Source organism: Lissotriton helveticus, chromosome 3_1 (assembly GCF_964261635.1).
Source record: "Lissotriton helveticus chromosome 3_1, aLisHel1.1, whole genome shotgun sequence".
NCBI classification, from domain to species: Eukaryota; Metazoa; Chordata; class Amphibia; order Caudata; family Salamandridae; genus Lissotriton; species Lissotriton helveticus.
Genome location: NC_136061.1, coordinates 624,436,855 through 624,461,946, shown reverse-complemented (window position 1 = coordinate 624,461,946; position 25,092 = coordinate 624,436,855). Strand labels below are relative to the sequence as shown.

Here is a 25,092-nt window from a genome sequence, read left to right as displayed (position 1 = left end):
CACTCTAGTTATAGTCTTTATGTCTGCTAGTATCACCCTCAAAAGTTGCTAATATTGATGAAGTACGAACTTGATTGGCCAGGGCAGGGGAGTTGTCATCACCTCATGCTTACATGTTTAATTTCTTAATAAACTCTTTTGTCTAACAAACGCTTCCCCTGTAGCTCATTCATTATTCTGTCTTTTTTCCTTTCCCATATATTTAATGTTGCAAATCAGATACATATTGTATGTAGTTTCACAGTCGAGAAGCGGTTTCACACAGCTGTTATCCTTGGCTCTTGGCAGTCTGTCAGCGACACAGTCAGCGGGTCATATGATGATTCCACTGCGCATGCTTAGCTTGCCTCCATTTTTGCTGCCATCTTTTTCTCTTCCATGCCACAATAGGCCCCAATGTACACTATTATTAAAAGAATCATAAACAGATATTAAATTCTCAAATATGTGACTTTCACTGTTCACCACCCACTTCTACTCTATCCCATGTTATTTTCTTTTTCTTTAAGCAAAAGCATTAGCAGCAACAGCTCTCGTTAAATTCATGCAAGCATATGCCAGGCATACGGTGCCTCAAGACCTAATGTTAGTAATTCCTGCGCATGAGTGAGAGTTTTCCCTCTCAAAATGGGTTAGTCACATTGTTGTCTACGTAATTCTGGTTTGCACATGCGCCAAAACATTTTCCAGTTTAAAGCGGGTTTTGGTCGCATTGCATTTTATACTTCATTAATTAAGCATGCGTAAAGCTCTTTCCCCATATGTAAATGTTGTACATATATTAATTTCGTTTTCTTTATTATTTTTACCGATTAATACTGTTAATGAGGGATTGCTCCGAGCAAGTTTCATTTTCTTGCTCCATCAGATGAACTAGAACTCGGTACACTTATCGCACAACTCGGGCTGTAGTGTATTATTTTATCTTCTTTTGTTTATCATATATCAGTTCTATTTGTCCAGAAAGACTTAGTTCATGGATCAGTTCATGAATCATTTAAGTCAATTTTTTCCCCATTTGTCCTGTTTCTCAATGTTGTTGAGCCCTTGTTTGGTACCAGTGCTGTGGCCAGTGGTGGGGTGAGCGGGATGATACGAGCTACTGCTACTGGGCTCGCTAACATGTCCTCCTGGGGGTCTGTATCTGTGAGATTTAATCCCAAATAGGTTGAGTTGTGGGATGTTTTAGTGTCTTTTTCAAATCGGATACCAAATGGGAAAGTCCACATATAACTAATGCCGCCACCTCTGAATTTGTTTGCAATGGATTGAAAGAGTTACTTTTCTATAATGTTTAGGAAGAGATATCAGGAAAAATCCTTCCTGAAAGGATCTGTCTCCCTTTCTGCATGCTTCTTACTTATCTCTTCTTTTGTAGTGAAGTGGTAGAGTATGACCAATATGTCTCTGGGGAGTTTATCCAATGGCACCCTTCTCTGTCCTACTGTAACACAAACTTCTCTTCTGCTTCCTGTCCAAGCCCCCTATGAAAATCCTGTCTAATAATTTAAATGTCATGATGATGCACTAAGGAGTTCAAAAAGTCTGCCCCATGCTTGGCAGCCATCTTAGATCCATTTGTGATCCTTTAGTTTTTGAACAACAATAGTGCAGTATTCTAATAAACATTGGCTACTCTGAATAGAGAAATCAATTACACTGGTATTTAATGACACTACATGTTTTTTTCTTTCTCATCCCATTTCTTGTTGATGTGTGTTAATTTCGACAGTACATTTACATCTAGTTTCTTTGTTCTGGTATTACCTTCAAAGTTTCATCTAATCTGTTGTGAAGTGAAATGCCTTTGCCAAGAACCTTGTTTGGTATTGTTTTGTATCAGCTCAGGGCAGCGGTGAGTCCTAGAGATTGAGGCCAAGTAACTACTCTGGGTGAAAATACAGATGACAATGGCTTCCTATAGGAGGGTCTATAACGTGCGTTATAAAACTAAACATACCGTATAGGAGGACAGCTTAAAAGGAGGGCTCCATCAAACTGCCTCTTCCTTTTGTCCCGATTACCCTTCTTATTCTCTCTATCTTCAATTCCCTCACTCTGTAAATCTGCCTACTTCCCTCTCCCTCCATTCCTCTAACCTTTTTGTGTGTTCCATACAGGAGAAGAGCGCTCCTGCGAGCAGTGTGATGAAGAAAACTTTCAAGGGGCTGCAGAGACCAAGTCCTACACAGACTGATATACTGGAGCGAGTTGAGTGTGGAAAAAAGGTGAATCCATGGACAAGCGTGAGCCGAGAGTGATGACCACACTGTAATGACTGCCCAAGAGTCCCCACCTGGCCCCAATAAATGCAGAGAGAGACCACCTAACCCAGCCTTTGGCTGAGATCTAGGTTACTTCCAATCACTGTCCTGAGTGGGTGACTGACCACAGTCCCCACATCACCACCAGCCTGCTTCCATTTACTGCCTGTGTCTGAGCACTTGACTCAGGTACCTGCCTGGTGGCCAACATGATCCAAATCCTTGCCCCCATAGAGTGACCTTTTCAGAACTGCCCTGTTTCCAGTCATTACCCCAGAATGACTGTGTGACCCACTTTTTGCTAGAGAGTCAGTACGGCTGAAGTGTCAGCCTGAGTGACCACTTCACCACAGTCCCTGCCAATGTGACCGGAACAGGTGCTGCTTTAAAAAACACAAGGTTTACCCTAGGGTTTTTTTTGTTTTATGTTTATTGCGAGGACGGCCTTCAGGTAACAGTTGCACTCTATACCAATTAATAAAAATAAAATTAATAATCGTAAATGGTTAGCTGGACTGTGGCTCCCTTGTGCTTCCTGGGCACTCTTCATCCATCCAGGTGTCTCTACGCAGGTCTTCCAGTCAATTGGACCCTGTGCAGGCACAGTCCAGCTCCTCGGCTTGCAGGCATGCTCTTAATCTCTCTGTGGGTCAGCATCAGCTTGACTCTGCGGACTTTCAAGGGTTAGGGTAGCATGGAGGGAACAAGGCAACCATACATACGGTTGCCTTTCTCCTATTCCAATGTCTTTGCTCCTACATTGGTTTGCAGACCTCCTTATTAGATGAAGCCAAGGGGCCACAGTTAGAGCGCCTGGATGGACCATCACTTGGTAGAACTGGTAGGCAATCCCTGTAAATGTCACTGCCACAACCGCCAGCCACCTCATACCCTGGTGCAGTATGCACCTTCACTCAGAAATGGGGTATACTTTGGGAGTCCACCGAAATCAGAGTTCAGCTGTCAACAAAACCGAACACTACATGGAGAAATAACACACCTGGAGGGCTTTTGTCCCCATGAGGGATAACTTAACATCACACTTCAGGGGCTTCAGGTTTGACCAACAACAAAGTTTAGTACCTACTCAGTTCAGGTACAATTTGTCCGGCAAGGCGTATTTGTTAATCGTGGGGTAGTTGACCAATCATTTCTTTTGAGACAAGTGTCAGATAATGTCACAATAGCCTAGTCTTTCTGTGACCAATTCATCAGTCACTAGCCTACTAAGAAGGTGTACCATAAGTTGGTTTAATGATTACTTACATCGAGGGGCATAGCTTAGACAGTGAGATTCTGGGGGTTTGAATCTCAAAGGTCCAAACTAAAAAAGCAGTGGGCCGCGGTGTGAATGGGTGAGGATGATCAAGGTTCGGGATGGAGTGTTCTCATGAGGAGCCAGGTCAATACTGATTTGCATTAGATGAGTCTCGGGGGCTGATGTAGAATTTGGCAGAGAGGTACTACTTGCAACAGCGATGGAGTACCCTGTCCGGCAAAGTCAAGCTCTGGCCTACCGATTTTGAGTTGGGCAGAATGCAAGTTTTATACTGTGAGTAAAATTTACTCCATCTGTATAAAACTTCCCCAATGTAGTAGTTAGTGGCAGTCAGAGGTAAGCTATTCGATCATCTGTTTTTTTTGTACTGTCTGTCACTGCCAGATATATTATGGTGGTAAGGGACACAGAGAAAAGAAAAATAACTCACAAGCCATTGGAGAAAACTCCCATATTGTGAGGGTAATTAATGGTCATGTTTGATGGAGCCGTCCGTCAAACTTTCCCTTCATTGACAGGAACCGCTCTGACAATGGTTCCAGGCAATATATAGAGATTTCTCTCTCCCTACATTTGGTGGGTGGAGTAAAGACATAGTAGCAAATGTAAAGTCCTCTGCTACACTGTCTGCCCTTAATTTGTCTGGGAAGCCCTAAATCAGGTCCTTCGCCTAGTGTTGCACAGAAGGCGAAAAATTATTGTTCAGAATGTCACAACAAGCGATTGTCAGTGGTTAGACTATTTGCAAGTATTCTTTGCATCAGCTTATGGATGTTCGATTATCAGTAGTATGTCAGTAAACCTGAGACTGGCACAGCTTACCAAGCCAACTACTGACAATGTTTGTCAATTCCAAAAAATAATACATTTGCATTGATTCAACGAGAACATCTATGGGTGCAGACATGTTACTTTTTTGGTGTACCAGTCGCTATAGATATATTTAAGTTCCTGATCTCAAAAACCTTTTAATGAAATTAAGACAACAAGAAAAACCAACACAGACAATACAGACCCGGCTCAGGGCCCCCAGACCCAACTAATAAGCCAACAAACATTTATTTGGGGGGGGGGGCGTCATGCCCCAAACACTCCCATAAATCCACGCCCTACTTACACCCACTCTTCCTCGTCACTCACATAAAGCTTGTCATTCAACTGAGAACTGTCTTACCTGGCTGTTAAGCTGGCGTTTGATAATTTTATGCCTCAAAGGGGAAAAGTCAAATATACCTCGAACTAATTTGAAGAGTTCATTGTGCTATGCTCTTGACAGTCTGACCGAAGGCAGTTGAACATGATGGAAAACCACTTTGCAAGAGACAGACACCCTGTCTAGTAGCTTATATAAACTTTGGGAGTAGTGGAAGAAGGCATTGAAGCCAGTCCAACCTATCCCTGAATCCTGTCCCATCTACCCCGAAAAGGTCCACACCTAACCCACCCAACTGCTGCTGGTTCCACGACATCCTGCAGATTTAGATACATTCAGATTAGTGCTACTTACTCATACTCATGCCACCAGTGTGACATACTAATGACTGCGGTAAATGATGGGCGGCACAGTACAATAGAGTCAATGGGGGACCATAATACCTCTGGTGGGATATGCATGTGGGATCAAAGGACATCTGAAAGAATAATGGTGTGTGTGGGAAGAGTGGTGTGACAATCTTGGCAATATTGTCTTAATATCTCTTCACAGGAGCTAACTGGATACAGCGAGAACAATAAAATGTACGTGGCTTCTGCTACCGCCCCTAACCACCCTGAACCGTATCTGACTAGCTACAACCTACGGTGAGTTTGCACACCCCAATCTGACTAGACCAACCTTGGGTGAGAGCACTAGCCCCAAAAAGACTTGCAACCACCTGTAATGAATGCACCCAAACTGAAGGGTTAGGGAACCCTAACCAAGCTACAACCTGCTGTGGGTCCTCTTCTGATTATCCCCTGGTCAGCTACAATCTTTTATGAGTCTACCCATCCATCCCCAATCTACCGTGAGTCTACCTTGACCTATCCATCTACAGCCTGCTGTGACTATATTCCAAAACTTGTGATAGTAACTATTGAAGCCAGAATATTGACAGGTCACAATATCGTGATTTGTGATCAGAATATTTAGGGAAAAAATATTCAAGAGGCAAGTGCACACATGAAGCTATCGATTTACTATTCTTAACTCCAAATCTACATATCTTACGGATATATATATCAGCAAAGTGCATATATCGGGAGTTAAGCATAGAAAATTACTTGACAATATTTTTCCCTTGTTATTCTAGTCACAATTTTGTGACCTGTCGATATACTACAGCCTTCTGTGACTAAACACCAACTTGAATATTTAAAACCTGTAATGTTTCAACTTCCCTCGATCTGCTATGAATCTACCTGATCCCTATCAGCTATATTCTTCTGTGCGTTCATTTATCAAGGCACAGACCTCATTTACTACACCCAGAACTTAATCTAGAACTCATAGCTCCCAAAAGCTCCCAGACGGACCCACATTTAGCTCTAAATTGAAGGTGTGCCTTCACGATTCTCTAAGGTTTGTGATTTGGTGTACAAGTATAGCTATATGTTGCTATGAGGAACTCTGTATGCAGATGTTAAATACACTCCATGACTCTGGGCGCCACTTCACCTGGATATGGTGGGATTGGCATGTGGTGGTATCCAGAGGTTTGTGTAAACATTCCCTCTCCTTGTGACTTTTATCCCACAGATTCCATGACCGGACACCGCAGGGCCTGGACAGAGAGGGATGGACACGCGGAGGGATCCAGAAAATACTGCCCAGCAGCTTTTCTGCCAATAATATCTCCCGCAAGCTGGGGACCTGTGCCAATTCTACAGAGACCTTGCGGCAGCTTCACCCTCACGTGGCTAGGTACTGCCTCCCAAAGGCGTGCACCGTATTTTTTGTGTCTCTCTGCACATGCTTTACTTTTATTTTTTTGCATGCCTGAGTCTTTATGTAAATGTAAAAATGTAAATTGATACTTGTATAGCGCACTACTCACCCGCAAGGGTCTCAAGGCGCTTGTACAAATACCGCTGTGGAACCCATCCTGGCTTTCCCTGTGAGGTGTCCACTCCTGGGCACCCCCAAGGTGGAGGCCAGGCATCCTTACCGTTGTGGGGGCCGTTTTGGAGATTAAGCAAGCTATTGCCCAGAGTTGCAGAGTGGGACTCCATGATTGGAATAGGCACCGAGGCGAGAATTATCAGGTCCGTGGAATTTTTGAGCCCAAGACCCGCCAAGGCAAGGAATTGAACCCTGGTCCCGGACTAGACCTCTGCATCAGGGTCTGCCGCTCTAACCATTGAGCCAGGGCGCTAGAGGGCGCACACACGGAATGGCCGCCTAGTTACGTGGCTCCCGTTCCCTGGAAAAGTTATCCTGCCATAATCCTATGCTGCTGAGGAGTAATACCCCACTATTGTAGCCTAATTAGTGCGCGGGACGACCCTCCACAATCGACCTAAATTGCACTGCTCTAGCGGAGTCTGGAGCGGAGAAATCGGACCCGAGAGAATTGCCGGTGGTGCCCCTGGAGCTGGAGTGGTGGGGAGGCCGGCTGCGGACTGGGACTCGAGACCGGTGCTTGACACGAGGGGACGGGCCTCTCCTGCGCCTCCCGAACACGGCGCCTGTGGTGATACCGCTCCCTGGCTTTGTCATTGGCCCAACGGGCTTGGCTCTCCGGCGTCCATACCACCCCCCTGCCCTCTGTTTGATTGCCATTACCTGTCGGCCGAGGTAGATTCTGTGGCCTGACGGAGGGATTCCGGCCGAGCCCCTGCGCGGAGTAAGGTGAGCTGCGGCTGCCGCGAGATGAGCCTGCTCGGCTGCCCGGACCCCCGACGCCTCGGCGTGTGAGCGGACCTCCGCCGGTGCCCTCTGTGTGGTCGCGGCTCGCAGCGGGGGGACGTGCCTGGCCCTGCCTGTGGCCGTGACCTGATACCCTGCTGAGTGGCGGGAGGCCGGGGCTGCGCCCATTGCCCTTCGGCCCGCTGTGCCTCCGCCGAGGCGTGTGCAATATCCTTTGGCCTGAACGGCTGCTGGTGGTCGGAGGGACTGAGGAGGTGACGTGTGGTCCTGCTCCTCCCTGGTGCACTGCATCTGCCTGGCTGCCTGGGCTCGGGGCATGCGGCTGACGATTCTATGGGCCTCCTCCCCGATCACAGGTTGTGACTACACCCACCAAAACCTATCCTGCGAGTTGCTGCCTGCCTCTGAAGTGCCGCCTATCCACTAAGGTGTCCCATGCGTGTGTTACTGCCATATGAGCACTGCCCAATTTAAGGACCTACGAACGCTGCTTTCACTTGGCAATATTTTACGGGTGGCCTCCTGCTCTGCATCGTTAGATATCCATCTGCTGCTGGTCTGGGCATCTTGCACTGAATATTCACCTGGTGAAGTGGGACCTCTTTCCTTCGCTTGGAGACGCCCAGTGTGTCACATCTGGGAGACCCGGCGAGCAGTGGAACGAATTGCGACATGACGCCCTGCCTTGCTGGGTGCCGCCCATACCAGAATCGGCGGGCCTGGTGGCGGGGGTGGGGTGAAGAGCGTAGCGGCAAGATGGGGCGCCCCGAGAACCGCCAGACCAAAATCAATTTCGACAGTGCTAAGCGAGGGACAAGAACGACTCCTACTGAGCCGGGTCCTAGTTCCGCTTCTCCTCCTACTACTACTACCCCCCCCAGAGAACTGGATCTACATCACCTGTTCCAGGAAATGAGGCAGGGCTTCGCTACGGTGGTGGAGAAAGTTGACAAGATGTCCTCCAGGATGGACGCTTTGGTGCACAAGGTCGATCAGCATGAGGAGCGGATCACGACAGCGGAGCAACGGATCTCTGACAATGACGATCTCACCGCTTCTCATACCTCACAACTTGCCCGTATGGATAACCTCCTGCGAATTATAGCAGCCAAGAACGAGGACTTGGAAGCCCGTAGTCGACGCAACAACATCCGCGTCACGGGAATTCCGGAGTCCACAGACACGGGCAAGATGGAATTATATGTGGAAAAGCTCCTCAAGGGTTCGGTGGGTGAAGAGGCCTTCTCTCCTCAATTCATTGTCGAACGGGCGCTCAGATCCCTGGCCCCCGTTCCCAAACCCGGCCTGCCGCCTAGGCCGATCATCGCTCGATTGTTGAACTATCGCGATCGCGATGTAGCTTTAAGAGCAGCTTGGACACGTCAAAATCTACACTATAACGGGATTACATTTTCCATATATCCTGACTTCACTCCTATGGTACAGGAGGAGAGACGCAAATTCATCGCGGTGAAAAAGAAATTGTGGGAAGCCCAGCTCGAGTATGCCCTACTCTACCCGGCAAAGCTGCGAGTGACGCACCAGGGAAAATATCGATTTTTCACGAATCCACAAAAGGCGGAGGACTACTTAAAGACGATCCGCAGGGCACGTAGAGATGGTCGGGATGCTGAAGCGGACCCCGAGGCTGATCCAGCCGCATCGGCCGATGAGCACTAATTCATGGATGCCTGTAGGACACAGTCCACTGCACTTCAGAACTGATTAACTGGCCTATACTATGCAATCTCAGAGGGTTCGGACAGTATGATGACGATTGGGACTACAGAAACACCTCAGTGGTAAAGTATTCCAGGGACCACAACTCCCGACATGGCCTCCACCGAGGGCGGTACAGAACTGGAGGCTAATGGAGGGGGAAGTGGCTGTGTACCCTCGATGTTGTTTCCCCCACGGGTATACCCCTTCCATGTCACTAAGTTGTGGATGTTGCGGGGGGAGGTGGGTGGGGAGGGAGGGATCGGCGGCTGCTGTCATGATTGGGATGCAGTGGTGGGTGGGGGGATGGGTTCTGTTGGGGGGGGAGTTTGCAACTGGCATGATTGGGATGCTGGGGTGGGAAGGGGGTTGGGTTGGTTCCGAAAGAGGTTCTTATCACTTGGAATGTCTGTTCGAATTATGCATTGGCACGAGTATTGCTATCGACTACTTAGAGTAGGCTCTATCTCATCGCACAGGCCAGGACTGGTCCAATTGCTATTCTTCTACCTATGGCTGCTCTGAATGCTGATGCGCAATTGAACTGTATGTCATGGAATATTAGAGGTCTCAATGATGCTAAAAAATGTCGCAATGTCATAGCTTATCTCAATAGGCACCATGTCCAGGTGGCCATGTTGCAGGAAACCCATATGTCACCACAAGGAAAAAACACATTTGCGAGCAAGTGGGCTGGAGTCCGCACCTTCTCCTCATACTCCACCTATGCGAGAGGAGTCGCCATCCTTATAGCGCGTACCGTGCCGTTCCATAGGTGCGGTGAGCTGGTGGATGGCGAGGGGCGGTATGCTTTGTTGTGGGGCAGACTGGGTCGTGACACCTTCACATTTGTTGTCAGCTATGCCCCTAACGTGGATACACCCGCTTTCTTTACCACATTATGGGGACGGATCTTGGATGTAGGCTCGCGCCACGTTATCTGGGGTGGGGATTTCAACCTGGCGTTGGTGCCACATCTAGATCGGGCAGATGGAATGTGCAACTATAAACCCAGGGCGCGCAAGGCGCTGGAGGGAGTGATCACGGAGGGAGGACTGATGGACATATGGCGACACTTACATCCCCAGGGGAGGGAAGGCACACACTTTACCTCACACACGGGTACATGGGCGCGACTAGATTTTTTTCTCCTCACCAGAGGGATTACCACAGAGGTGTTGAGGGCGACACACTTACCGAGAACATACTCTGATCACAGTCCTGTTCTAATACACCTCTGCGTTCCTGGGTGGGATAGCCCCAGACCACATTGGCGACTCCGGCCTGAAATTCTGTTGGATAGTCTGTTCAGAATTGAGTTGGGCGAGGAGATAGCTGCATTTTTCCACCGGAATAAAGGATCAGTGGACTCGGTCGAACACATCTGGGAAGCTTTTAAGGTGACTGTTAGAGGATACTGCATTTCCAAAAGCTATGGGGTCCTGAGAGACATTAAAAACACAATTCACACACTAGAGAGGGAGCTGGAACTCCGCATGGTGGCGGACGGTAGCCCTGACGTACACGCTGCTTTTAGGGACACATTGTCACAGTATGAGGAAGAGGCTGCCAGGGAGGCTAAGTTTCGTGGGAAATACTAGCAGGCCAGAAAATATTGTGAGGGGGATAGGCCTGGTAGGGTCCTTGCTACACTTACGCGGCCCTCACGGGAACGCAACACCATACTTGAACTCACTGATACGCAAGGGACCACAGTCAGAGACTCGGACGAGCTGCTTACTGCCTTTAAGTCTCACTATCACACACTTTATACCTCTGACACTGTGCCCGATACATCTTATGCTGCCTACCTGAGGGATGTGGCGCTCTGCTGGCTCAGCGATGGGGATAGGGCGTTTCTAGCGGCTCCATTTGAGCTGGACGAAATTCGTGAGGCCATTATGTCCCTCAAGAATGGCAAGGCCCCCGGCCTCGATGGCATCCCTGCTGAATTCTATACGGCATACATCGATGTTATGGCCCCTGTCCTCCGAGAGGTTTACGAAGAGTCGCTATGCGATGGCATTCTCCCTAGATCCATGCGAGAAGTGGTTATTACTTTCCTTTTGAAGCCTGACAAAGATCCCAGCTCCTGCAATTCTTATCGTCCGCTTTCCCTCCTAAATTGCGATGTCAAGATACTCGCTAAGGTCCTGGCTACCCGTCTCTCACTACTCATGACTCGGATCGTACTGCCCGATCAATCTGGGTTCGTGGCTGGTCGCTCCACCTCACATAACCTCCGCACTTTATTCTCCCTCCTCCGCACTGTGCACTCCGACATGCCGGTCGCAGCTATCTTTCTCGATGCTTCCAAAGCATTCGACTCGGTCGAATGGCCTTACTTATTCTCTGTATTAGCTAGTATGGGGTTCCCGAAACACTTCATATCCTGGGTCAGCCTGCTCTATACTCGGCCCACGGCGAGAGTACTAATCAATGGCCGTCTATCACAGCCGATCGACATTACTAGAGGCACGCGCCAGGGATGCCCCCTATCCCCCCTCCTATTTGCTATAGCCGTTGAACCTCTTGCCTGTCGCCTACGCCAATTACACCGGGAGGGGGCGATACAATGCTTGCAACGGCAAATCGATGTATCCCTTTACGCGGATGACATCACGCTTTATGTTAAACACCCTGAGGTACACCTTAACCCCCTACTCCGAGAATTCGTTGTGTTCGGCAGAATGTCGGGTGTGCACATTAATTGGTCCAAGTCGCATTTTTTCCCTTTAACGCGGCGGTCACAGATTTTACCCTTGACTATCCGCTAGAGTGGTGTCGGACCGAACTACGATACCTGGGGATACAGATTTCCCAAGATAGGAGCGAAACTCTACGATCCAATTACGGAGTAGCATTCACTAAACTAGCTGCCACAGTTGATCGTTGGATAACCCTGCCGCTTTCCATGGCTGGTAGGGCATCCCTTATAAAAATTGTGGTACTTCCCCGCTTCCTATATCTCTTCCTCAATATCCCCTATTATCCTGGGGCTTTCTTCTTTAAAACCTTGAGGTCGGAACTGCGACGGCTGTTCTGGGGGGGTAAGAACCCACGGTTGAAATGGTCCACGCTCACCCTTCCATATGACAAGGGAGGCTTTGATATCCCTGACTTTGAAGCTTACTATCAATGCGCACAGGCTCAATTTGCATACCATTGGCTAGCCCCTACCCCTTTCATGCCTCACGTCGCAGTGGAAGATTGGATCGTGCATCCTATTCCGCTCAGTGGGCTGCTTCACTGCCCGGAGTCGTCCATACCCATATCGAACACCTCGGTGTCGTGTACACTGGATGCGTGGCGTCGTATTGCCAAGAGCCTGTCCTGCCGCCTGCCGTATTCACCCAGGCTGCCACTGACTTTTCATCCTGATCTTGCCCTGCTACAGGAACAGGGTTTTCGCACCCTATGTGCGAAGGTACGAATTGCATGCTGGGGTGACCTATTCTCGAACGGCCGTTTCAAATCTGCAGAGCTGTTTTTTGCATCTCATAGCCGCACTCCACTTGAAGTTTTCTATTATATACGACTGCGCGCGGGAATGAGGGACATCTTGCCCGATTTCCCAGATGAACCCGAAATCCTTCTCCCACTCCATTTCCTACTCTGCTCGCAGGATGGGACACATCTGGTCTCTGGCCTATACCGTCAACTCAGGGCTGCGGCTCCAATGACTGTTGCTGGTGCCCGGGAACATTGGAGTGCTGAGCTGACTGCTGAACTCACTGATGAGCAGTGGCAGTATTGCTGTACCCTCACGTCTCGTATCTCCGCGAGCAGCAGACTGAAAATCATACATTATAAATTCCTACAACGGATATATTATACACCTGTGCGGAAACACAGATTCGGACTAGCGGACGATGATCGATGTGGGCGTTGCCGCGCCGAACATGCAGACTTTCTGCACTTGGCGTGGGGATGTCCTCAAGTACTGCATTACTGGCGGCAGGTCACAGACGCCCTCACGGCGATGACGAAGGAAACCATGCCTATGGACCCCCTGCTAGCACTCCTTGGACATACTCTGCATGTTCCTAAATCTTGTCGAAAATATGTCGATACTGCATTGCTCTTGGCTAAGAGACGAGTGGCGTGCCGATGGGGCCGAGGTAGAGCGCCTAAATTTAAGGATTGGCTAGCAGACTTGACCTACTGTCAAGAGCAATATACTACCTTTGCTGAACTGTTACCGGTCATGAGTCGGCCTAAAGATATCTGGGGCCCCCTAGTGGACTATTTACTTGCACAGACAGATGACGACGATGCCCCCGAAGAGAACCACACTAGTGCCTAGAGACGTTACGGAGGTTCCAAGAATGACCACAATACTCTTTCATACATATGCATATCCCCTCTGTGCTGATAGGGAGTATCTCCCTGTTCCCCAGCCGTGGGTTCCCGCCCTGCCCAGTGCACCCCTTATGTTGCTTACAACCACAGACCTCCCCATTTGCGACGCCTGTCCTCTCTGCTCTATCTATGGCCCTTCTATGCCGCCTATGACATGTGCCCGCCCTCTACATGCTCACTGACACTCCGCGACACCATACATGCTGCTCACTATTGCGTTGATTATATACCGCCAGATCTCATGTTCTGTGACTGTTGAGATGAGTACGAACTTGCCTATCTATATTACCCTAGTGGCTCGAGCCTACATATCCGAGCGTGTCTATAATGCCTCTTAGTTTGTTGAATGTTGTGAAGTTTTTTCTCAACCTAAAAACTAAAAACTGAAAACACTGTTCTGCTGCAGTATATCCTCAAGTGCCTAGCAATGCCGGTTGTGCTGCCATTATCGCCTGATCCTATACTATGCTGCCGGGCCTCCGGGATGCCGGCCACAAAGCTGTGTTCTATTTGATTGTCACGCTGCCAGCCTCCGGGTTGTAGGCGCAGGAAGCTGTGTACTGTTTGATTTACTATACAATAAAGCAGTTTTGAACACCAAAAAAAAAAACCATTGAGCCACACTTCTCCACTCTGCTGCTCTAACCATTGTGCCACACTTCTCCACTCTGCCGCTCTAACCATTGAGCCACACGTCTCTTATGACAACATGTTTGAATCTTTGGAGCCTACACTTTAATATAAAGTGAACTGTCTTATAGGATAGGGGGTGCCAAGCTTGACCTGTTTCTAAAATTACAGACTTTGATTTTTAGACCAATAAAAGATTGCCACTTTGACTTCTTACTGGGCTTGTACGGACGATAATCGCCTGATAGAACTTTGAAATGGCTATCCAAGGCTCCCACCACTGGCCACCTGCGAACAGCTGCCAGGTATTCTCTGCCACAGGGAATGCAACACCCTGTACTCATTTGTTGTAACTTAATACCTGTCGAAGCAAACGGGTACACCAGAGTGCTAGTTCCACTGTAACTTTCATGCAGTCCCATACTGTGGAATGAGGAGCTGTGAGACTCCCCGAAATTAACACCGTTTTAATTAAAGCACGATGTGTTCAATGGGCCAACCTAATTTCAATAGATTCCTTACATTCTGGGCTTCTTTTAGGTATTTGCCCAGATACTCTGTAAAATGCACTTGTTTTGTTTGTATTATTCACAGACAATAATCCAGCGGTTGCACACAGGCATATCTGTTCTACTGCAGAACAAGCCTATGAGAAATCAATTATTGCGCAACTGGAGCTTCAAGTAACTTTTGAATGGGGGTCCTACTGGGGGTGCGTGGGCATGAGAGAACACGTTTTTTAGTAAGTGTCAAAACAAAGTGGTACCATAAACATCCTCGTCTGTCCTCCATGTCACAGTCATTACCATTTGAGGCCGCTTTGGCCACAGATAGGTGGTTACCGGATCCTGAAACCTTCTCCCTCTCTTTTTATTTTTACCACCTATCTCATGGCCCATAGCTTCCAGAATAACTTCCTCTGGGAAATACAACTTGATGGGTCGAGAGAAAAACTTCCTGATTCTCTTGTTCCAGAATAAAATGTCTATTGATTTTATAATGTCATTTCAGCACTTTGCACTAAAGACGTTTTAAAGATTGTTACTGGCTTGCTAAAGCAGTCGTTTACGTTCTATAAAGTGTCAAGCTCTCATACCCTCTTGCTGTAGCAGTTGGGTGAGGGCCTTAACTATGTGTATTACATCCCCAGTTGAGGAAGCACCCGACCATTGACAGTGCAATTGCTCATTAAGCTGCTGGCATTCACCAGTGTCTTTGTGTGACCTACTGTCTATATTGCTGTAACCCACTCCCCGTATAGAGGCCCGCTTCATCAGTCAACGGGGCTACTTATCGCGCAGGTTCTTGAGCAGGGCTACCACAGGAAGACAGATTCTTATCCTCTCAGTTGGATTCATACAAGAGTGAAAGGAACAAGACTTGGCTACCATAGAAACTGAGGGGCATTTTTATCTTGGTGTTGCATTGCCTTTTTGTAACGCCAAGTAATGCAAGTGCCGCACATCACTAAAGTCAGATTTACCAAGCAATGCAAAGCCACCTTGTGTAGCCCTGCGGAGCTTGGTAAATATGGAGTTAAGCAAGGTAGTGCAAGTCGCTGCCTTGCATTACTCTGCGCCAGGGAGGCGTTCCATGGGTGGAGAGTGGATTTTCCCACTCTCTACCCACAGATTTTGGCACATTCTCAGATGCACCATGAGCGGGGAGGAAAAAGCCTCAGAGGATTGTTTTTGTGCAGGCAGGTGCAGGAAACCTACAACACAGACACCCTTACACCACATTACAAGGGTGCCTGCATTGGCACTAGGCATCAAATCTACTAAGATATGACATATTCTTGTTCTCTCCCTGCGCTGGCACACTGAGTGCATCCTAGCAACCAATGCAGCCACCCTTGCGCTATAGTGCAAGGGTGTCTGCGTTGCAGAATGATTGTTTTTATGCAGATAGGGACATCGTCCTGAACAAAAAACAATCTTCAAAGGCAATTTCTCCTTTCTATGTGTGCTGCAGAATATAGCACACGTTGAAGGAGGTAATAACGAGAAGAAATAACGTTGTTTCTCCTTGTTATTCCTCTTTTGGAATAGCATAGCATTTTGACACATTTCCAGGTTTACTATTCTTAGTAAATCTGTGAATGCACCAAACTCCATGAGAGGATGTGTAGTAACGCCAGCCCTCCATCCATGGAACGCACCCCTAGCATTGCCTTACGTTACTCTAGATTTAGTAAGCCACGCAGAGCCATGCAAGGTGGCTTGGCATGGCTTAGTAAATCTGACTTTAGAGCTTAAGTTGCCTTGTGTCACCTTGCAAGATGCAAAGGTAATGCAAGTCTTCAGTAAATCTGGTCCTTTGTGCATTGCTGTGCATTGTTAATCCCATGGCCTCAAGCTCTTATTTACGTCTTTACCCCTGCTTTCCATTGAGTTTCTGTATGCTAAGGAAAGTACAGGAGGAGAAAGACAGCATCCTTCTGGTACTCCTTTGTTGACCCAGACAACACTTGTATCCAATCTTGATTCACCTGGCCTCTGCTTTACCTTGGATCTTTTCACTCCCACCCTCCCCTCTCCTCTGGGCGCTCCAACACTGTCAATATTCAAGCTAGCCTGGCTGATGAGGGGTGTTACACCGAAATCGGTCCCAGGATGCTTGGTTCCGGTCCAGGGAGGACCTGACTTGGCAGTTCGGGCTGGACTGTGCCCATGAGGAACGGAGTCAAGACTGATTTGCATATGGCTGGGTCTGGTCTGCGGTGGTGAAGTGAGCAGAAGAATGATGATGGATTTAACCCAGATCTCTTTGTGACTGGGGGTGAGTGTCTGAAACGTTTCAGCGCTCCGTCCATCATCCTATTGTGTTTGAATGGCAGCCCTCAGACATCTCTGTATGGTGGTCTGGCACTGGAAAGGTTAACCCTGGAATCAAGAGACTGTTCTTCAAATATTAGACATTTCAACGGTGTTGTGAAGGCTTATTCCATATATTGGCACATTTTTGAGAATCAGAAAAACAGCATTCGAGCCACCTCCTGTTCACTAATGAAAGTACTAGACTTCTCTGGGATGTGCTCCAACGCTTTGTCAGGAGTAGTAAGCACGACATAAGTGCAATTAAAATACAACACAATTTGTTTTGCATTGTGTTGCTTGTAGTGATGAATTTATAACACAAAAAACAACATTATGAGTATCCGAAGGCAAACAAAAATAAACTGCACTAAATCAGTTAATTACATTTTCTGAGCCAACTAAAATCCTCTCGACAGAGGAACAGATTCTATTTTGTTTGTGGTCATTTTGACAAGAGAGTAACAGAGGATCAGATCAGCTGTAATCTAAAAATGAAAAAAAACAACAGTTAAGTCACAGAAGAGGAGGCAATAATAGGAAATAATAATCGGAAAGGGAACACGACATAGGTAGAGAAATGGCAAGGAAAAAGGATGCTATAGAAGGAATGTGGAGGGAAATCACAATGAGAGAGAGAGAGAGAGAAGGACCGGTGTGAGAATTGCGACAGAAAGAGAGGAAGAAGTTGAGAAAGGGAGAGATAGGAGAGTAGAAAACAGAATAGAGGGAGGTGTATATATACATGTATATATATATACATTTATATATATATATATATATTGCATATTCGTTATCCTCCAGACGACGCCCGTAGTCCAGAGCCATCACACCAAAGGAAAAACGGAAGACCCAGATGCAGTGAGTTACTTTATTCCTTAGCACGCCACGGCAGTATAACGTTTCAGCCTACACAGAGGCCTTGGTCACATGGCGCACTGACAGAGTTGCGTGAAATTTAAAGTGCACATGCATTCTAAAAACAACAATTTGATTGGTTAACTGTTTTCAAACCAGGGGAGTGTCCTTAAAGCCATACACAGCGTAATGCATTATCTATTGGACTACAAATTTATCCTTTTATAGCAGCTATTGCATTGATAATTGTTTTAAATACAATATATACATATTCGACACAACAAAACATTATTTACATATAAAAATATACTATCATAATAGAAAAATATATATATATATGTCTATCCAAAGTATTTCATATATTTACAACTATTTACATAGTGCACAATTAATGATTACTTTTTTTTAAAAATAAGTTAATGTGTACATTTCATTATCTCCATTGTTCGGATATGTGTACAAATTACGCTGTTTACTGTATTAACGGCTTGTGCTAAACCTGACAAACTAGGGACCCATTGGTAAAACCTAAGGAATGCCATTTCAACATCAATGGTTAGCACAAAACAAAACCCCTGTTACGTTGTAACATTAGAATGCATTACTAAACAAGTGATTAAAAACAAATGTTTTAGCTCAGTTAGTTTTTTGCTTTGTATAATCAACCAGCTATACCTCCAGGTATGGAACAAAGTTTTTTAACAGATGTGGATCAAACAACTAGGTTCTTTCTTTCATGTATGTTTGTCCTGGCCAACTACAATTAAACTTATAAGGAACAGGATTACTGAAGCCAATGTCCAGATTGGCGAGATGGAAGAGGATAGTCTGAGAACTAGAGGCATGTATAAAAATCCTCAGTGGAATTGAGGCCATTAGGGGCCTTACTATCCATCTCAAGGATATATCTAGTCTCCAGTGCTCTTAAAATACCCTCTCTATTGCCACCTCTCCTGAGAGGTCCAACACAGTCTATGGCAAAGTATCTCAGGAGTCCACTTTCATTATTGTGGAATTCCTTAAAATGCCTGGCCACTGGATATGTGGTATCGTTGGTGTTAATGGCCCTTATGTGCTGGAGTACCCGCTTGTGCACCTGCAATTTGGTACTACCAATGTATTGCAGACCACATGGGCACTCCAGCACATAAACCACATATTCTGTCTTACATGTCAACTGTTTGTTGATTTTTCTTGGCACTGGGGAGAATGCTGTTCGGTACTCAGTTTTACTCAGCCCCTGCGAGCAGGCCTTACAGCTGGAGCACTTTTTAAAGCCTCGACTAGCTGCTAACCAATTTTTAGGTGGGATTACCTCCGGACTCGATTTGACTAATGCATCATTTAAAGAATATGCTTTGCGGTAGGTAATAATTGGCTTGTTAGGCATGCGTTCTCCTATCACCGGATCTAGTTTAACCAGATCCCAGTGGTGATTGATTATTTTACGTAGTGCCATGTGTTGTCTATTGTAAGTCCAGATAAGTCTGACAGGTTGGTTGGCCTCATTTATTCCAGCCTTGTCTTTTTTCTTTTTGTGGATCAGTGCATTACTGCGGGACAGGCCATTTGCTTTCCTTATAGCTGTATCAATAAGGTTTTCTGCATAGCCCCTGGCCAGAAACCTTCGTTTGCTGGCTGCCTGTGCTGTTTTGCAGTGAATATCTGTGCTACACACCCGCCGAATTCTAAGCATCTCCCCGTAGGGGATGCTCCGAATTAGATGTGGCGGATGGTGACTTCCTGCATGCAGGATGGTATTTCCTGCAGTCGGCTTTCTAAAGAGCTTTGTTTCAAGCCTGTCCTGACTGACCTCCAAAGTTATATCCAAAAAGTGGGCTTCCTCTTGACTGATATGTGATGTAAAGGACAGATTGAAATCATTAGTGTTCAAGGCAACAATGAAATTTTCAGCTTCTTCCTGTGTTCCCCGCCAGATCATCAAAATATCATCGATGTATCTATACCATCGTATGATATTGCGAGAGCACATTTCATGGTGAATACCATTGAGGACCTGTCTCTCCCAGTACCCCATGTGAAGACAGGCATAACTGGGAGAGAAACAGGCCCCCATGGCAACACCCCTGACCTGCTGATAATATTGGTTCAGAAACATGAAATAATTGTGGTGCAGGCAAAAGCTAATCATGGTGAGCAGCATTTTGTTATGTTCGACCAACTCTATAGGCCGCTTCCCCAAAAAGTACTCAACAGCCCTTAATCCATCTGCATGCACAATACTGGTGTACAGTGATGACACGTCCAAAGTAATCAACCAATAGTCACTATGCCATTGCAATTCCTCCAGCTTCCTTAGGAGGTCACTGGAATCTTGAACATAAGAAGGAAGTGCCAACACATGTTCTTGAAGAAACAAATCAATGTACGCAGTGGCTTTTTCCAACAACCCCCCACACGCCGAAATAATTGGTCTTCCCGGCGGCTTAGCTGTATCCTTATGCACCTTGGGGATTAGGTACAACACGGGGGTGATAGGATGATCATTCTTTAGACATTTAAGTTCATCCATACTTATGAGTCCACTAGATCGCCATCCCATCAATAGTGAATGGAAGTCTATTTGTGCTTTTTTTAGTGAACCCACATCACAGTGTCGATAGCAGTTTGGATCATTTAATTGGAGGTAGGCCTCTTCCAGATATAATTTCCGTGGCCAGAGCACAATGTTGCCTCCCTTGTCAGCCTGTCTCACCACTATATTGTTGTCTTTTTGTATTTTTTTAATCAGATTCTGATATTCAATGTTGCCCCTTTGTCTGTGAAAGTCAGATTTGAGAGTTTTTACATGTAACGCCTTCACTTCCTTGACAATTGCATCTTGAAAAATGTCTATGTTATCATATGGTGTAATAGGGGTAAATGTGGAACGAGGCTTAAATTCACTCAGTCCTCCACTATAGACCTGGGCCACCTCCTGTGTATTTTGAGAACCTGAAGATTCTGCCCGCAACATTTCCAGATCTTGTATCAGGGGAATGTCATTTGCTACTAACCCTGAAGTGGTTGGTGCCATTACAGACTTTCTACCAGTATTGTGTTTTTTACTGTTGGAAAAATGCTTCTGTAATTTAAGCTTGCGTGTGAATTTAAAAAGATCGATCCTTGTATCCACATAATTAAACCTGTTCGGTGGACTGTATGATAAACCCCTTGATAATATGTCAATTTCCAAGTCAGTGAAGGAAGTATCAGTTAAATTTAACACAGAGAGTCCATCCTCCACCATATCAGAATGTTTATTTGTTTGTGGCACTTGTGTTATTATTTTTTGTTTGAGTTCCATCGCCTTTGATTTTTTCTCTTGGGTTTTGCGTTTTGCGGAGCTTTTCCTGCGCTCTCGTCGCCTTGTGTTTGGGGTTTTCTTGGGCGCAGTGTTTCGCGCCTGTCCTGCCGGATACATTCTAATTCCTGTTCCAGAGTCAATCGTGTAAACCCCAAACGGTCTGAAATTCTCACTGCTTCTGTTTCAGACCCACTGTCGATATTGGAACTGAGATCAATGCTGCTTGAGCCATCAGGGGAATTATGACGCACTTGGGTCGTCGCTCTTGCCGAGCTCTGCCCTGCCTGCAAATCCGATGATTTGGATGCTTTAATAGCGTCATATTTACGAGCGAAGGTGAAGATGCGACCCTCACTATAGTCAGTTTTGTCGCGTTGGAATTTGAAGGCTTTACGCTTTCGAATAATATCCTCCTCCTTTTGTACTTTCTGCTCCATTATTTCCCGATGTTTTTTACATGCCAATGTATTTTCCACACTATCTGCACATAAATCAGTTATTTCCTTCTCAATTGCATCAATTTGTTCTTGAATATTTACTCTGTCCCTTTCCGCATGACGTACCAACAGTGTCACCAAGCGTCTTGATGAATCTAGGCTCCATTCCGCCCAATCCTTCAATAAGAGAGGGTCCATATATTCATAGGTTGGAGCAAGCATTACCCTCAGCCCCCTCGGTATCCGGTTCACATCAAGGTACCTACTGAGGGAGCGGTGCTCCCACCATTTGGACTGCTCTCGTTTGGACAGTTTTTCCAGCAATTTAAATTTGTCACGAAGGCTAGGGACCCCACTCACATCCGGTTCCTCGGAGGTGCTGGCTGCCGCCTCCCCAGCCGGGGAGTCGTCAAAAGCCTCGAGAGCCGCAACCTCTCTCCCCTTGCGTGCGCCAGCTGCCATGGCGTATACTTTGCTTTTAAATGTCAATATCGTACTCACTCAGTACGGGGATGCCGCCTCAATCGCCGCTCGTCCTCCGACTGTGCATCAAACTTCTCCACCGGGACAATTCAACAGCCGCTGTTGCTGGAATGCAGGCGCACCAGTTCAGGACAGCCGTCCTAAACAAACACCCGACAAACACGACCTCAGCTTTTTTCCGCGGTCCCAGGGGCTCGAGCAGTAACTCCCCAACGGGAGAAATAAACAACTTCCGGGGTATTGGAAGTCACGGTTTCCTGCTGCTCAGCCAGCTTACGGAGGAGGGGTCTTCCAGCACCGGAGAAACACTCAACCGGTTTAAATTATTGCATATTCGTTATCCTCCAGACGACGCCCGTAGTCCAGAGCCATCACACCAAAGGAAAAACGGAAGACCCAGATGCAGTGAGTTACTTTATTCCTTAGCACGCCACGGCAGTATAACGTTTCAGCCTACACAGAGGCCTTGGTCACATGGCGCACTGACAGAGTTGCGTGAAATTTAAAGTGCACATGCATTCTAAAAACAACAATTTGATTGGTTAACTGTTTTCAAACCAGGGGAGTGTCCTTAAAGCCATACACAGCGTAATGCATTATCTATTGGACTACAAATTTATCCTTTTATATATATATTTATATATATATTCATATATATTTATATATATATATATATATATATATATATATAAATATATATATTCACTGACAAAAACAAAGGTTAAAGGGATGTTATAGTTAGGTGAAAATGTCACATAAAGCATACAATTTGAAACTACCGAAAGCACTGAAATTCACCAGTTATAGTTACCTCAAGTAAGTATAACTTGTGCCCCAAAGTAACTATAACTCGCACCCTGCCATGCACAGTATTATAAACAATGATGGCATTTTAAATGCGATAAGGGATTTTATAAATGTAGTCAATGAATGTGGTATGAGTGATTTAATAATGAGGGTAAAAGTAGTGGGTGTCGAGGGAGCAAGTTATAGTTACTTAAGGGTACAAGTTATAGTTACTTGAGTCAACCAAAACTCGTGACTTTGAGTTGTTTTGTTAGTTTTAAATGGTATGTTTTACATGACCTTTTCACCTAATTATAACATCCCTTTAACCTTTGTTATTTTCAGTGAATTTCCTAAGATTTTTTTAATGTAAAGTTAAATATGCTTAAGAATCCTTGCTATAATGTCACTTTAACCGTTTTTTTCAGTGAATTTCTAGTTTTTTTTAAACATAAAGTAAGATCTCTATTTTAATGCATGGTGGGAGTGCTGGGCGTAGGGTCTTGCCTGGCATTGTCTGTTTTGCTGTCTCTCTACTCCTTTCCCTCCATTGTATATGTCCATACCGCTGCCCCCTCACCCAGCCTTGTGTAGCCATTGTTTTCCTTCTTCCAATCCGGCCTGCCCTGCACAGATAGCTTGCTGCCCCTACCCTCTTCCTCCCTGCCCTCTGTTTTGAAGTCCATGTACCTGCTCCCTTCCTCCTGCCCTGCATGGTCCGATGTGCTGCCACTGCCCTCCAGATAGTTTGATGTCCCTGCCCACTTCTCCTTCCCTCCGTTGCCTGAATCTATTTTCCTATCATTGCCCTCCTGCTTACCCTTCATGCTTAGCTTGCTGCCCCTAACCTCTTTCCCCTTGTCCTCCGATGTCTTGTGCATGCCCCTGCTCCCATTTCTTTGCCCCCCACATTGCAGGTACCTTCCACTGCCCCCTGTCTACTCTGACTGTTCTATTGAGCTGCCACTGTCCTCCCACCTGCCCCCTGTCAGATGGCTGCCACCTATCCCTGCCCCATGCACCCTGCGTATTATTGACAGAGTTCCATGCCCTTATCCCCTTCCTCCTGTCCTCTATGATCCATATTTCTGCGACTCTCTTCTGTCCTCCATGCTCTGTTGTGCTGCAACTGCTCCTCCATATGGCTCTGCGCGGTCTGTTGTGAAGTTCTTCCCCTTCCCTTGTCCTCTCTTGTCTACCTCTCTCTTCTATCCTCCATGTTTTTTTGTACATGGCCCTGCCCCCTTCCCTTTTGCCTACCATGGTCGTTGTGTTGCCACTGACCCTCCAGCTTGCTATGCACTGTCTTTTGTGCTGCCACTGCCCCTCCCTTCTGCCATGTGTGGTCCGCTTGCTGCCCCTGACCCCCCTCCCACTTCTCCTCAGTTGTCTGTGTGTATGCCCTTCTGGCCACCCTGCTGCCGTCCATGGTATGTTGTGCATCCAGTGCCCATCCTGCCTGCAATGCATGGTCAGCTTACTGCGCTTTCTCCACCTCTGCCTGGTCTGTTGCCTCTACCTTTTCCTGCACCTCTCTTGGGAAAGAATGTCCCTTGACATCCATCATGCCAACTGTTGTGCTTTTGAATTGGCCTCTATTGTAGTCTTGCTGAAAGGAATGGCCCCTGCCTCATACGGCCCTGGCAAAAACCTTTCCAGGAAAAATCTGTTTTTTTTTATTGATGTTTGTGTTTTATCTAGGGTGGAGAAAGTGGAAATGAACCTGCCCAACTCCTTGACAAAGTGCTTTCTAAAGAGGTTCCTCTGAGCTATGGCCCCTACTTTAGAGGCAGCTAGTTCCCCCAAATTGGGTTCAATCTTAATAAAGAGAGACTTACACCTCTCTGAAGATAATGCGCAGTTCACATTGTCTAATAAACGTCTCTCTGTGCCCAACCTGCCACAATGTCTGTTGGCATGGGTGCCCCTGACTGTTTATACTGCTCCACTAACTCTATAATCTTTGTGAGGGGCCCCACACCAGCTAGGATCTTGTCTGGACATGCCTTCCATTAGTGGTCAATGCCCTTCTTTGTGTCCTTCATATATTTTCCAAAAAAGGTGCATATCTTCACATCTATCTCAGGCTTTGAAGCCATTTTCCGTCCTAATGAGGTTCAGGAACACTCTGTCCTCTATCGAGCCCTGCCATCCTTCTCAGGAGGTTGACCGATCTTGCTGGCTACTTAGTCTGCCACCTTCTGATCTATGCGAAGGAATGAGGATAGTAAATACCATCTAGTTCAGACCATCTAGTGAGTCAGAGGCGTTAAATCCAGGGGCCACAGTTTGCAAGTCATGTTC

At 46.5% G+C, this 25,092-nt stretch overlaps 1 protein-coding gene across 1 annotated transcript in view; it reads left to right on the top strand.

Moving 5' to 3' along the window:
- Positions 1–25,092, top strand: part of SAXO4 (stabilizer of axonemal microtubules 4) — a 164,248-nt gene that overhangs the window by 109,142 nt on the left and 30,014 nt on the right. The window contains exons 10-12 of the mRNA XM_078683715.1: positions 2,121–2,228; positions 5,249–5,343; positions 6,281–6,445. Of these exons, the coding sequence (XP_078539841.1) occupies positions 2,121–2,228; positions 5,249–5,343; positions 6,281–6,445 (368 nt within the window). The remainder of the gene's footprint in view (positions 1–2,120; positions 2,229–5,248; positions 5,344–6,280; positions 6,446–25,092) is intronic.